The sequence below is a fragment of the Alligator mississippiensis genome, chromosome 5 (genome assembly GCF_030867095.1).
Source record: "Alligator mississippiensis isolate rAllMis1 chromosome 5, rAllMis1, whole genome shotgun sequence".
Lineage (NCBI taxonomy): Eukaryota > Metazoa > Chordata > Crocodylia > Alligatoridae > Alligator > Alligator mississippiensis.
Window position 1 is genome coordinate 43282244 of NC_081828.1, and position 14548 is coordinate 43296791.

Genomic DNA, 14548 nt, shown 5'->3' on the forward strand with positions numbered 1-14548 from the left:
GCAGCCTTTGGCAAGAGAGCATTCTGTCGTTTTACAATTGATTGAGCTTTGGAGCATTCAGAAGGCTTTTTCAGCTGCAAAAACAGAACGCTTTTTTAACCTAAACCTTAAATTCTGCAGAAAGTCTCACTTTGTAAGGCCTGTATATTAATTTATTATAATAAAAATAGTAAAGTCTACTGGGTGTAGAAATTCCAAAATCTACTGTCTTTTTCTACCAAAAGAACCATAAAAGCTACTTACATGTGGGGTAGACCCATGATGGTATCCCTTTCAGCCTTGAACTTTGTCTTACCTTTGTTTTAATTTTGTGCATGCAAGATAAATAGTCATAATTTTTTTTTCAGTGCAGTGTTTATTTTGGGTTTTTTTAGGGCAGTTATCCAAGGAAAGGGTCTACAGGGCTATTTTATTCTCCCTGCTGGATTTTGTACAGCAATAGTAGTTCAGTGTCTTTGTCTGCAGTTTTCAACTTGTATCCAGGTGTCAGCTCATGCTGGTTTGACTTATCAGAACACTTAAACACGGAGTATCTGAAGGAAAGATAGTGCCTTCAGTTATTTGGATACAGATGTGAATAAAAAGGTTTGATGGTCAGGGGTACATTTTCCTCTGGTTTGTCTGAAATGAATGCATTTCAGGTAGTTCTCTCTGGAAAGATTTTCCATCCATCATCTTCTGTAGTATTCTGTGCTGTGCATGCTGTGGCTTTGTCTGCTGGTGTCCATGTTTAGGGGAGAGATGATATACCCAGCCAGTGTTTTCTGTTCCATGTACAGTTTTACTGGGGGGGGTGTTCCTGTTATGATGAATGCCATATTTTTGTTTGATTCTCAATGCAGATTCCATCATAACATCTGTTAGCCTCTAAATGGCTCCTGTTGATTTGTTTCCTTTTAGGTTTTACTGGCATCTTGTGTGAGGAAAATATAAATAATTGTGATCCTGACCCTTGCCACTATGGTGAATGCCAAGATGGTATTGATTCATACACATGTGTCTGCAATCCTGGATACATGGGTGCCATTTGTAGTGAACAGATTGATGAATGCTACAGCAATCCCTGCCTTAATCAAGGACGCTGCATTGACTTGGTGAATGGTTACCAATGCAACTGTTTACCAGGCACATCAGGTACATAAGGGATAGGACTGTAGGGTAGATAAAAATGAAGACTTCAGAAACTATTTCAAAAGTTATGGTTTAGTCAGAAAAGATCTGTATATACATGTATCTGTCTCTTTTCTGTTACCTGTTTTATAGTTTTAAACTTCCAAAGTGCTTGTTTCTTTCAACTAATTTGCCAGCTGTTAGCAGAAAGTATCTAGGTAAAATAAGAAATTCTAAGAAGTTTCACACCTAAAATGATTATTTGTGGTGAAAAAGGGTAAGTTCAGGGTGCCACTATTGCCTTTTAAGTGGAAAAGCATTGAATGTAAAATTGATAAGCAAATAGCACATGCTGTATTCACAGCTGTAGTCTCCTCCTGATGTATTGACCTTCAGGTCAAGAAATCTGAAATATTCCAGCCAGGCTATGCATCCTGTCAGGGTTTAATGTGCATGATTCTTGAGTCACTTAAATTCCACACTTGAGAGACCAAATTTTGATGTAGGATGTCAGCTTCTGTTTTCAAAAAAAAAAAAAAAAAGGGGGGGGGGGACCTATGTATAGGATTTCATCAGCTTTGTTAGAGTATTGAAAGGCAAAATTATTCGCATGAAAATAAAAACTGTTTCAAAGGGGTGGACATGATATCAAAAAAACTTTTTGTTAAAAATTAGCTCCTGATGGTTCCAGCAAGCAGATAGTCCAGTTGTAGTCAGTGGCAAGTAAGACTATATTTAAGTATTGTTAGGCTCAGGACTTTGATTTTTCAGTCTTCTATTTTTTAGCTCTAGCATTGTTTCCAAATAGGATTCTGAACCATGAGTGGCATTAGGAGAAGGCCAGTGTAAGTCAGTTAATTTTAAATTTTAATCTAAAATTGAAGAGCAGTTATTAAATTACCACATTTTCTCAAATATAACATGCACCTTTTTCCCAAAAAACCTGCTGGAAATTAGGGTGCATGGAAATTTAGTAATAGGAGCTTCTACTGCACAAGCCTCAACTCGGGAAACAGAGGGGGATAAGAGAAAGTAATGCTGCATGTGCTGCACAAGGGGTTCCCTACCTGCTGGCTATGGTTGCTTTCTCTTTCCCCTAGCACAGGCTTATGCAGGAAAAGCTGACAGACTGCTGTGTGTTCACCCAGCTCAGCTCAAAAAAAAGAAGAGGCTTTGGGCATTTTTTGGCTTGGCAAGCAGCAGTACCTGCAGTGTCCTACAGCAAGGGGGTTAACAGAGCAGCCCCACAGTGTTTTGCGACTTCCCAGCTGTAGTTGCTCATGTTTTCCTTGGGGAAAATACCATATTTATCAGTATTTTTAAGTAAATACCTTTTTGTCTTCATTCTGCTTTCAAAAACAAAGTGCATACTGTATTCAGGGGTGTGTTTCATGTGAGAAAATATGGTAGTTTTACAACTAATCACCCTGGCTAAATGGACTTTAAATCATTCCATTTACTAACAAGAAGAATTATTAGTATCACCTTGATTTTAAATTGTTCCATCCTGTGAAGTGTTTTTCCATGAGAGCCATGCTCTGACCACCTAAGAGCCTGTTTTTAAAGGAGAAAAAAATCGGAACTGCCTTGCCTTGTGTCAAATATTGAGTCTGTTTTCCAAATGAATATTGTAGTTAATGTATTCCCAATATGACCGATTCCTTATGCTGGGGGGCCAAATTAATCTATTACTCGCTCACTCTTTGGATAGGTATTCTAATCATATAAGTCAACATGTTATTTCTAAGCAGTTTGAGTACTTTAACTTGATTTTTTTTCAGGAGACTTAATTTCAGTGTCATTGTTTTGTTAAATTGTGCCTGGATTTAATTGAATGTTACTCCTTTTTTTTTTAAAGGAGTGAACTGTGAGAATAACTTTGATGATTGTGCAAATAAACCCTGTGTTCATGGGACCTGTATAGATGGCATTAACTACTACAGTTGCATCTGCAACCCGGGAGTTACCGGTAAATCTTTCAATTGTCTTTAGTTTTGTTGTGAAGATTTTTGTCCCTGGATTTGATAGGCAGTGGTCCATTTGGTGGGTGTTCTTAGTGAATTTAATCTTAAATTTTATATTTTTTTGCCAGTGAGCTAAAGAAATGTCATTCCTTTTGCCGTGAAGTGTCATTCTTACCATGTAATTACTGTATTTACCTGAATCCAAGACAAAGGTCTTTTTCCCCATTTAATGTGTGTGCGGGGAAGAAGCCCTGGTCTTGGATTTGAATAAGAGGCAGAGGGGGCGCAGGTGGATGCTGCAGCTCCAGCTTGGGCCCCAGCCCAGGGTCTGGATTAATCGGAGCTGCAGCTGCTGCCTGCCCCCCCTGCTGCCTCTGCCTGCCACCGCTGCTTGTCCTCTAACTCTGGCAAGGCTCTGGCCCTGCTTTAGACTGGGCTCCAGGGCCAGGCTGGAGCTGCCAACACCGCAACAGCTGCTGCATGGCTTGGTTAGGGCCAGAGTGAGGCTCAAGCCAAGTCAGAGCCAGAATAGGAAGGTAAGGGGGGTGGGGGGTGGGGCAGGGGGCAGACAGAGGGAATGAGGCACTGGGAGGGGGGACAGTACTTGGGAAGTGCATGTGCCCCCCCAATGTGGGGAGGGTGAGTTGGGCAGATGCTGCGGGGGACCAGGTACTGTGGTGGGGGGGAAAGTGGTGAGGGGGATGGGGAGCAAGTTTTGCGGGGCAGAGGTCAGGCCACTAGGCTCCCCTATTGACTGGCCTCCTTTCCCACCCTCCCCCGAACACTATGCCCCACTGCCACTCCTTTCCCTGTTGCAGCGGTGGAAGGAACAAATTTTAGATGACTCTCCAAAAATTAGATTCTATACTTGGAAAATTATAACCAGTTTATACATTTTTCCACGTATAGGAATCTAATTATTTGGTTGGAGAAGTCATTCATAGTTGTCTTGCATTCAGGTCAGCATGTTAAGTCCAATCTTGAATCCATTCTTTGCAGCTTCACAAGAAATAGTAACTCAAAAAATCTCAGTGGATTTATTTACAGTTTCTTTGTTGAACAAGAAGACTGACTACATCATGGTGAGGGGTTTTGATTAAATAGGGTTAGGGAATTTGGCCAGTTCTGTCTATAAAGTAAAATGTATTCATGTGCAAATGCAAATCGGTCATTCAGTGTTATAGCATGTGCTAAGCTGCTATTCAGCCTTATTATCACAAGGGCTTCACTATTTTCTACTCAGCCAGTGTACTGTTACACAGATGTTTATGTTCGATGAAACGAAAATTGTTTCGATAAAATGAATATTGTGAAAATTGTTCTGTTCTTATTAGAATCATAAGGGTTTGTATCCTGCAAGTATTAAACATAACTCTTCAATGGTCTATAATTTTTTTAAGCTGTATTAAGTATCACAGTAGATCAGCCCTAGACCTGCTCCTAGCATTTTAGGACCTTTTGTCAAAGAAGGCTGACGTGTGTGGTATGTTCTGTAAGTTGTATTGCATAATATGTTCATAAAATAATTGCAGGTGAAGCAATATGCTTGATACCTAGTTATGATATGATTTATTTTTACCATCATTAACTGAATGATTCCAGTTGGAAGTGTTCCATTTTTTTCTCTCACAATTTCCACCAAAGGAGATTTTGCATATTTTATGCATTTCTATGGGCACCTTTGTGAACTTCCAACTAAAAGAAGGAAATTCCCTTTCTTGAAATTACAAATACATCCCAATTCAACAAAATGGATCAAGGCATGGGCCTGACCACTCTTTCTTTGGGTCTCCCTTACTTTTGGGGTGCTTGATTGCCTTTCAGTTAAATTCCTGCTGTTCTCTGAGAGAGTTGTGATTTTTTTAATACATCAAAGTGTTTGTCTTCGGCTCAGCCACTCGTCTGCAGCCTTACTTCTTGACTTGGATACATTCCTTTTCAAGCATGGAATGCCTTTTAATCTGTAGTAGTACCACAGCTATGGGAAGCCCTTTCTAGACTGTCAAGCATGTACCTGAAGGAACAGACAAAGGTTATGGGAACTGGGAAGTCAATTAAATACAAGTTTTGTTAAATTAAATACAATTAAATAACTGGGAGTTATTAAATACAAGTTTTGTTGCAATGTTTTCACATTTTCAAAAAGTGTATTAGATACAGGTGGTCTGCTTTTATGCCCCCAGCTTACAAAAATGCTAAATGGATTCAAATCCTGTTGATTTTTAAAACAGATAAAATTGTGATAACTTTCAGAATTGATCTCTTTATGCTGACTTGGCATTGACAGGCATCAAGATGCAGGGACTCAGTGTTCCTGCATGCATGCTGAGTACATCTATATAAGAAATAATTAACAAGTGATATTCTGTTTAGGTCCAAGATGTAATACTGATATTGATGAATGTATCTCCAGTCCCTGTCACAATGGTGGAACATGTGTCAATGAAATGAATGGATTTCGGTGTATATGTCCTGAAGGCTACCATCACCCCACCTGTCACTCACAGACAGATGAATGTCTTAATAACCCTTGTGTGCATGGCAACTGCACACATGATGTCAACGGGTGAGTTCTACGTCATGTTAAGTACCTTGAGGTTTTTTGCAAAAATTGTACGTATGTTCATCAGGCTTTGGCTTTTTTTACTATAGTCCTAGATAGAGATTTTAGGCTGTAAGGACTTGCAATATGTAAAGAAACTGTTTCTACCATAACAGTTGAAAAAAGTAACTTCAAAGTCTGCATCTATCTTTTAAAATCTTATAACTGGTAGCAGCAGGAAGTCACTGACAGATGTCTTTGAAAGCAAATAGGTAGATGTGAGGGGGAAAAAAGCACATGTAAGAATGTAATGTTATGTACTATTTAAAATGAAGACAGTTTAGCTTTTTGTTCTTACTTTGTTCTCTCTTTACCATTTTGATTTGCTGATTGTAAGTAGGCAATCCTAAATATTCTAAAAGTGCCTCCACCTTTGAATTAGTGTTGTGCAGAACATGCCCATAATATGCAGTGAAGCTTGGGATATTTTCTTTCTAATTTACATTAAGTGAAACTTGTTCATGTTGCAGCAGATTGTGACTATTTTGTGAAGAGATCAGTGTAGGCTAGCTGTATCTTGTCATGCAAACCTTTCAAAAATGGAAAATTGTGCAGTGGGGTGCTTAGTTTTGGTTTGGTCTCTTTTGTGATTGTATTATGCTGCAATATGCTTATGTTGGAGAAAACAGGTTGGAGAAGTTGGCTTGCTTAGAAAGCAGGTTTGTGAGGGCCTGTACGGGTGTGTTCCGAGTTCTCAAACTAGTCATTGAGAAACCTTCATCTCCCTTACCAAAGAGCTTCACCCTGCTTCTGGTAGCAAGTTCTGTTTTGCTTGAGAAGAGAAGAAGAGTCATTGATCGCAGTCTTTATCCCAGAAGTCTAGGTGGGTTTTTGGGATATTTTTCTCTGTTAGCGTGAAGAAATGCTGCAGTATTCCATAGTATTCAGAGTTGCAGAAAGGCTGATAACTTCATTCAACGCTCTCCTCTGAAGCTATCACTTCACTTGGGCATGGCAGCAATATTGTGGTGGGCCATGTCAAATGCTGTGGAAGCATAAGAGGATCAGAATGGTTCTCTGCCCTGTTTCCATTAGCTGCAGGAGATCTTTTTTCAGAGTCATTCAGATATTTTTATGCCTATGTCTTATCCTGAATCCTGATTGGGCCAAATATTAACTCTGGATGCACACTCAGTTGGCCTTTGGCTAGCTTCTCTATGATCTTATGCAAGGAACGGAAGTGTGACACTGGATGGTGTGAAGCTAGAACTGAGGTGTCCAGCATGAGGTGGGTTTGAGTGTTGGTTTTACCTGTATTGCCTTGCAGGAGGCAGGGAAGACTCCTCCTGAAGGAGACATTGGCTCTTTTGGTTTCAAGCAGCACCAGTTATTCATGATTATTTTAGCATCCCAGAAAGCCGTGGGTTGAATTCTCAGGTCTTGGGTTGATTACTTTAATGTGTCCATTACCTCTTGATGAGTGAACTCGCTGAACTCTGGGAATTCAGGGGGACTGTTGGTTGGCAAGTGTTGGTGGCAAGGATCCATGCCATTTGAGAAGCCTTTTTGAATGTGTTTGAACTCCTCTGAGAGATGATGGTTTTTCATGCTTGGTATATGTTCTGATACAGACCTTTAGGAACCTGGGAGCAATGGAGTGATATACCAGTCTGGGTAACCTCTTACGATAGGTTCTAGAAGCCAAGAAGATTGTTTTGGTCTTTAGTACAACTTTGGCATAGGCTTAGGAAATAAAAAGTCTCATTCTGTCCATGTCATCCTTCATTTTCTACCATTGCCTCTCGCGTTTCTGCCCTTCTCCATCTGGTGCTGGGCCTCAGGATGCTAAGGAGATTGTGTGATGGGGTGGGAGGAGCCATTTGAGGGCCAGTGTGTCAAAAGTGTTGGCTAGAGTTCAAGGATGAGTCGCCAGATCCTCAGCTGTGACGCATGGGTGGAGTGTTGCTATACATCTAGCAGGCTTTGGAAGCTGATGGAGTAGGTGGTGGCTGATTCCAGCTGCTTTCATTTGGACACACTTCCCTGTTTTAACTTTGTATTTCAAAACCATCTTTCTCCCTTGCTGTCACCTTGTTTCTTTTGCCTCAAATAAATGTTAACATAGTTTGTCAAGAAAACTGCAATGCAGACCAGACGTGTACTTTATTAAAAGGACTAATAACTGGAAAAAAGCTTTGATGATTGGGTTGTTTTAATATTTGTAAAGTGTTACACCTGGTATAAGTTAATAGAAAAGTTGATGAGTCATGTTTACAAGAGTAATCATTTCTTTCCTCTAAGGTTGTCTACTTGCCTACTTTTGTGAATAGAAGCACTTTGGAATAATACTGAAATATGCTGTTCTCTTTCAGGTACATGTGTCTCTGTGACCCAGGTTGGACTGGAATGGACTGTGAAGTAGAGGAAAATGAGTGTAGGTCAAATCCGTGCCAGAATGGAGGAACCTGTGACAATCTGGTGAATGGATATAGATGCACCTGCAGGAGAGGATTCAAAGGTGAAGGACCATTCAGTGACAATTTCACCTTTCATAGGTTTTTTTTTAATCATCTTGGTGATATGTATTTTCTCTTGAATTAAATGGAAATATGAAACATGAAGGGAAGATCTGATTACCATAACATAGAATTTAAAATTAGAATAATATTTTAATTGAAAGGAATCAGATATTACTATGGTGCGATCACTGCAGACATGACATCCATATAGAAGCAAATATTAAATCCCTGTATAGACGTTCTTCTTGAGAATTAAAGTGACCTTAATTCAGTTTAGCTTAATTTGTTTTGGAAGCAAATTGAGCAAAATCCAATTAAGGTCAGTCTATATCTGAAGGAGGATGTGAACACAGGCTTAATGTGGTTTAACTACCCCTCTTTAACTTCAAGCCTGTTATTAGTTTAGAATAACTTTCCTCAGTGTGCACAAGCCCTAACTGTAGTAGCTGCACTTTTGTTCTTTTCCTGGACTTTTGAGTGGTCTCAGTAGTTAGGCTTCATGCCTTTACTTATCCCAGGGTTGAATTCTGCAGTTCTCATTCTTAGACTGAACCAGGGGCCAGAGCTCCAGAATATCAGCCATTCTCACTCATTGAGTGCAGCTGAGTTCAGATTCCTGTAGTTCTTCCTTTGAGCCATGTGTGATCAGTGGTATATGCTGATTAAGCAGCATTCCTAAAACTTTATACTTTTTCAGTTGGAACAAAGCATTTATAGAAAAGACTTTTAAAAATATAATTTGAATTCATCTCTGTCCTACTTAAAGGGTCACAAATCCCTGATGGTGAGCTAGGCAGGTTTCTGACTAACTCCTGCAGGGTCCTGTGTCTAGATCTGGTCCCCATCTAAAAAAACAATGCCTATCTCCTGGGAGAAGGATATTTTTAGAACTGCCAACTCTCTTTTGGTCTAGGTTCCTAGGCTTTGATCCTTCTGGTCAAAACTACTGCTGTAGATTGGCTGCTGCTGCTGCTGGGAAATCCTCAAAGCATTCTCCCTTAACAACTCTCAGCTGTTTGCTAAAGGGGTAGTTCACACAAACTATTCTTTTCCTTCATGTTGTCTCTCCATTGTGTTAATCCTGTTTATCTATACACTGAATATTCCAATTACCTAGCTAATATACTGTATTTATAAGTGATTACAAAAGACTTCCAGACTTCCAGCTCTTTGCAACCAGTTTCAGCAATTTGAACTGAATCAGGGTGTGGACATATACATTTGGAGCCCTTTCAAAAGGGCAGCAGCTGTTATTTTTCATCGTTGGTTGAAGTTGGAATGGTTTTACTACATTTGAATCATTCTCAGTTAATTCACATGCAGTAATTATAACATACCAGATGCACCCCTTTTGAAAGATTTCCAAATATACTTATGACCACAGTCTTGGGAACACTAGCGGTGCTTGACCCCCAATTAAAAATGGATGCTGACAAAATGGAAAGGTGCTTGGGTATATGAGGGATTACCAGAGTTTCCATCTACCATGCAGCTGCTATAATAGGAAAGGGAGCCTCCTTAGTGCAAAAAGAGGCTGTCCCGTAGGGAGAGGGGGCTTCTCTCCTCCCCACTGAAAAGGTCTCAGGCGGTGGTTACCCATTTGTTGAAGTTGATTGTTTTCTAGAGATAAAGTAAACCCTAAGGAAAGGTGTTCAGGAGGCCTGGAGTTTCCAGCTGTGGCTTCTGCATCTACCCTCTTCTTCAGATAGATCGGGGTGGGCAGTTATTTCAAGTGGAGGGCAAGCCTTTTGGCAAGCCTTCAAGGGCCACATGACAGGCAGCCAGGGACAGATAAATATTAATTTTCTAAACTTTTTAGGGTCCTGTGGGCCGGATGGAATGGCCTGGCAGGCCTCATTTTGCCCACCCCTGAGTTAGACCCTGGCAAACTGAATTAACTTAATTCTGTGTGAAGTATTGAAGTGACTATGAACTTGGAGGTTTTTTTGGAACAAAACCAAGGTCACCCACCACATCCTAAGTCTCTGTATGTGGGTATTCTTGACTGTAAATCTCCTGATCCTGTCCTTCAACCCTCAGTAGCGAAGCAACCTTTTTGGTGCAGCTAGATATGCCAACTTCTTTAAACCCATCCCTTGGTGCGTGTGACATACTGTTAATCCACCTGTCCTGTTCTTTCCACAAACTGCCTCTTGTCACTTGGGACCACAGTGATATAATTGCTTGCTTTTGCTCAGCTTCTCCTTAAAGAACAGCTGTGATCTTCCTTTTCTCCAACTCTAGTGACTAAGAGGAAATGCTGTCCATTTCCCCATGGGATAATGACTTGAGTCCCACCTCTTTACTCCTGTGGGCACTGAGTTCCTACTGATATGTTCTCCCCACACAGGTGTGAACTGCCAGATAGTGCAGGCTCCTTGTTCCCCTGATCCTTGTGAGAATTCTGGAATCTGCCAAGAATCATCTGGCTCTGATGGCTATATCTGTCTCTGTGCTCCTGGCTGGGAAGGTAATGTAGAGAGGAGGAGAGAGGGGAAGGGCAGGGATAAGTTTTAGTGTTAATATTGAGAATGGTAATTAGCTGTGTTAGTCTGAAGTCAGGCAATAAGCAGGGCAGGGTGGCACCTTTAGAGACTAGCTGGCATAAGCTAGAGACTAGAGGCATAATAAGCTTTTGTAAGCTACAGTCTACTTCATCAGATGCTATAAATGGACTTCCATTTTAAGATTAAATATCTTCAGGATTATTGTATGTTGTTTGACTCTTGAGCTCTGTGGGATCTTTTACTTGCATCCTTCTTTCAGGAGAGAGATGTACGGTGGATATTGATGAGTGTGTGTCAAAGCCCTGCAGGAATCATGCTGTCTGCCACAACATTCAAGGCAGCTACCTGTGTGAATGCAACCCAGGCTTCACTGGGGGAGACTGTGAAAGCAACATTGATGACTGCCTTTCAAGTAAGTGTGGAACAAAACAGGCAGGTTGTTTTCCCATAGAAATAACTCAGTCTGCTTAACAGTGACTGCCCTTGGTAGATGTATGAAACCAGTATCTTTTATAAAACCTTATCTTGAACATACTCAGCCTTGTAAAACTTACACCTCTGGGACAGAAATGGGCACTTAAAAGTTCTCTGATAGAAGCTGTCTATAATAATCAGAACAGTAGGAGTCATATGCCAAGTGCAAGTTTGAATGTTTCGCATGCATTCATAACAAGCTGAAATTGAGACTCATGTTTGTGAAGTTTTTATACATGCTAGAATCAGTGTAACATCTTAGGCTTGTGTGCCTTGAAAGTTAAATCAGATTAAGGCTCAGCATGGATATAAAGTGCAGTAGTTATTCCTGAATAACTCATGTATATGTTTATTCTGAAAGCAAATTAAACTAAAAAGCAGCAGGCACTCTCCTTCTAGAATAAGTATTTGCACATAGTTACTCGTGTAGTTAAGGTTACCAGAACTAAAGTGAAAGCAGATTTGATCAAGAGATTTTTGTGCATTTAATTGCTTTATAGAAAGGAAACTACCTACCTACTTAGGTTTTTGCCTGTTGAACATCAGATGTTTATAAAGAAAAGGAAGACAGCTTAACATTTTTCAGGAGGACTTGGTTTAAAAGTTCAGAAAAGAAGTTTACTACTTGAAGAAAGCCTTGTTAAAAAAACTCTCCAGCACTGCTGCACATACCATTTTGGTATATTTCATTTGGTCTGTTGTTTTAAATGTTTCTTTCTGAACAACTAGATATAGAACAGTCAATACTAAGGTCATTTTGATTTGGTACGTGGATCGTGTAACCTCATCCCCTGGAAGCAGATTAGATTATTGGTAGTGCTGTTGCATTTGTTCCAGGACTCCAGTGTAAAAGGACACTTTCACAGGCTGCTTTAAAAAAAGGCTTTATCTTAGTAATTTTGATATCTAAAATCCCACATGATTCACGTGTTACCCTATCTGAAAGTAAAGTCACAAGATTGATTTAACATGATTCTTAGTACTTTAAAAACATCCAAAAGGATGGTTTGCAAAACTCACCAAATTAAGTCAGCTGTAGCAAAAATAAAAACCTTCTTTGATTTGGGCCAACTGTCTTTACATCCCAGAAGTAAATGGACCCTTCCAATAATGAAAACACAGTGAAGAGCTGATATAATCACCCCCTCTACTTGTTTGCAAATATGCAGTGCCAACAATTAATGTTCGGCTTTCAGCCCTAGTCACGGTGGCTGACTGCCATAGGCACAGCACTTTATAGCTGCCAAGAGTTTGACTTTTTAAGTACTTATCTCTGCAGTGGCCGTGTGACCTTTAAATGGATGCAGGTGTTCTTTCTAACAGTGCAGACTTTAATCATATGAACATATTTTTCCAGTAGTAAATACTTTCTCCATCATTGGATTGGACCTTTGCGTAATGAAGGCCTGCGTCTTACTGCATCAGCACCAGAGGACTGGCTAAAGCTTGCACCAAAGATTGACCATACCATTCTCCATTCAAGCTAACAACTGTGCAGCCTCATTTTGGCATTTTTTAAATTGATATTTTGATAAATTAATGGAAGACGTGGTGTGATGGGGCAAGGAGCTTTTGGTTCAATGGTCAGTGTGTGTGAGGTGGTATTGTGTTTGAAGGCACTAGGTTGAGGTATACAAGTAGCCCTTGTGTATCTGGGAAGATGTCTGGTAAACCCATGCTTCATGGCTTTTGCTTTTCACCAGTTTTTACTTTACAGGATAATCCTGTAGAATTTAGTTTAAATTATATATTTTTTGCTATAGATTGGTTTGCAGAAGTTGCTCTTTCCACGGGGCGACTACTCGGAGCCAGTCCCTTCCCTGCTTTTCCCTTGATTAATAACTTTTATTTGTGGTGTTGTTATAGATCCCTGCCAGAATGGAGCTTCATGTGTGGATGGGGTGAACTCTTTCTCATGCATCTGTCTGCCTGGGTTCCAAGGGGAGCAGTGTCAGACAGATACCAACGAGTGTCTGAATGAACCATGCAAGAATGGAGGCACCTGCTCTGACTATGTCAACAGCTACACGTGCAAGTGCCCAGCAGGATTTGAGGGGACCAATTGTGAGAACAACATCAATGAATGCACTGAGAGGCAAGTACATTTACATTTCTTTTGACAGTGTGAGTGAGTAGCTATGAAATGCTATCTGGTGGTTTGGAAGCCAGTCCCATTCAGGAGTAATGTTAGAAATAGGCCTGCTGTTTTCCTAACATGGCATAAGGACCTAACTGAGTTGCAGGCAAAGGATGCTGGCTTAACTTGTGGCTTAACACAGGACTGCACTTCCCCAAAGGAGCCAGCTGTAACAGAACTCCTTTTCTGGGCCTGTTCTTTGTGCCTGAGCAGAGGCAGTGTCCCACAGCTTAGAAGCATTGACCCACAGTTACCTAGGGGTGTGCCTTTGTGTATCCTAGAGTCTGGCACAGAAATTGCCCTCATTTCATTCTTTGATACTTGTCTTCTTGCTCAGCAGAGGAGGTCCTTTCAGTGAGGCATGTGCAGGGTTTTTTGTACCCAGATGGCCATCATGCACACAGGTACATTACAGGAACTGGGTAAAACATACTGCTTTACAGAACCTAGATGCTTATGGCAGGTGAGGTATTTGATGAACTTAAGTAAAAGGTTCAGTTCTGCATTGAAATTCATCCTGCCTTTGGCCATCAGGAAAGAAACCAGTCTTTTGAAGGTGCATAGAGCTGAAAGATGCAAAAAATATCAAAGCTGTGTCCAAATCTCTCTCCTTGGTGGAGGTTTTTAAGACCTGGTTAGACAAAGCCTTGGCTGGGATGGCATAGTTGGGGACAGTCCTAATTTGAACAGGGGGTTGGACTAGATGACCTCCTGAGGTCCCTTCCAACCCTAACTTTCTATGATTCTAAGGTTAACCCTGTCACTGTCAACCAGAAGTCACTGAGTTGCAGTTAGCTGAATTCTGGCATTAATTCCCTATCATAGAACAATTCAGTCAAACCTTTCCTTTTCCTTGGTTGAGGAACCACCACACCTAGGGTGTCATCATTTTTTGAAGATGGTCTCTGGCCCAATCTTTTCTCTTGCAGTTGGGATCAAATTCAGGCAATGTTTTTATGTCAACAGTTAGGCCAGGAATACATCTTAATTGAGGAAATTTTCCAGCATGGAGTCATTGGTAGTTTCCCTCTTTGCCTTGCCATGGTTTTAAATGAGCAGGAGCAGTTTTTAGTCCTTGGAAGCCAGGTAGTGTTCAGCCTACTGAGACAGGCAAGCAGGTCAGCTCAATAAAAGGTAGTCAGTCTTTGGCAGGTATAGCTTGTTTGCCAAGCAGTTCAGCTCAGTCAAAACTAAAATTGTTAATGAGAACTTGTACTGCAGAGCAGAGTTCAGCGAGATGAGTCAGCAGCTTCCTACACAAAGGCCATCTTGATGCTGTGGAAAGAAGTCTTTGA

The 14548-nt window shown here is 40.6% G+C and overlaps 1 protein-coding gene across 2 annotated transcripts in view; it reads left to right on the forward strand.

Moving 5' to 3' along the window:
* The window catches only part of NOTCH2 (notch receptor 2), a 131096-nt gene that overhangs the window by 72749 nt on the left and 43799 nt on the right, over positions 1–14548 (forward strand). Inside the window, exons 11-17 of one of the 2 annotated variants that reach the window (XM_006259955.4) lie at positions 901–1134; positions 2969–3079; positions 5448–5640; positions 7989–8134; positions 10486–10605; positions 10902–11054; positions 12983–13211. In XM_006259955.4, coding sequence (XP_006260017.1) covers positions 901–1134; positions 2969–3079; positions 5448–5640; positions 7989–8134; positions 10486–10605; positions 10902–11054; positions 12983–13211 — 1186 coding nt within the window. The remainder of the gene's footprint in view (positions 1–900; positions 1135–2968; positions 3080–5447; positions 5641–7988; positions 8135–10485; positions 10606–10901; positions 11055–12982; positions 13212–14548) is intronic. The other variant, XM_019486533.2, reaches the window with a different exon arrangement.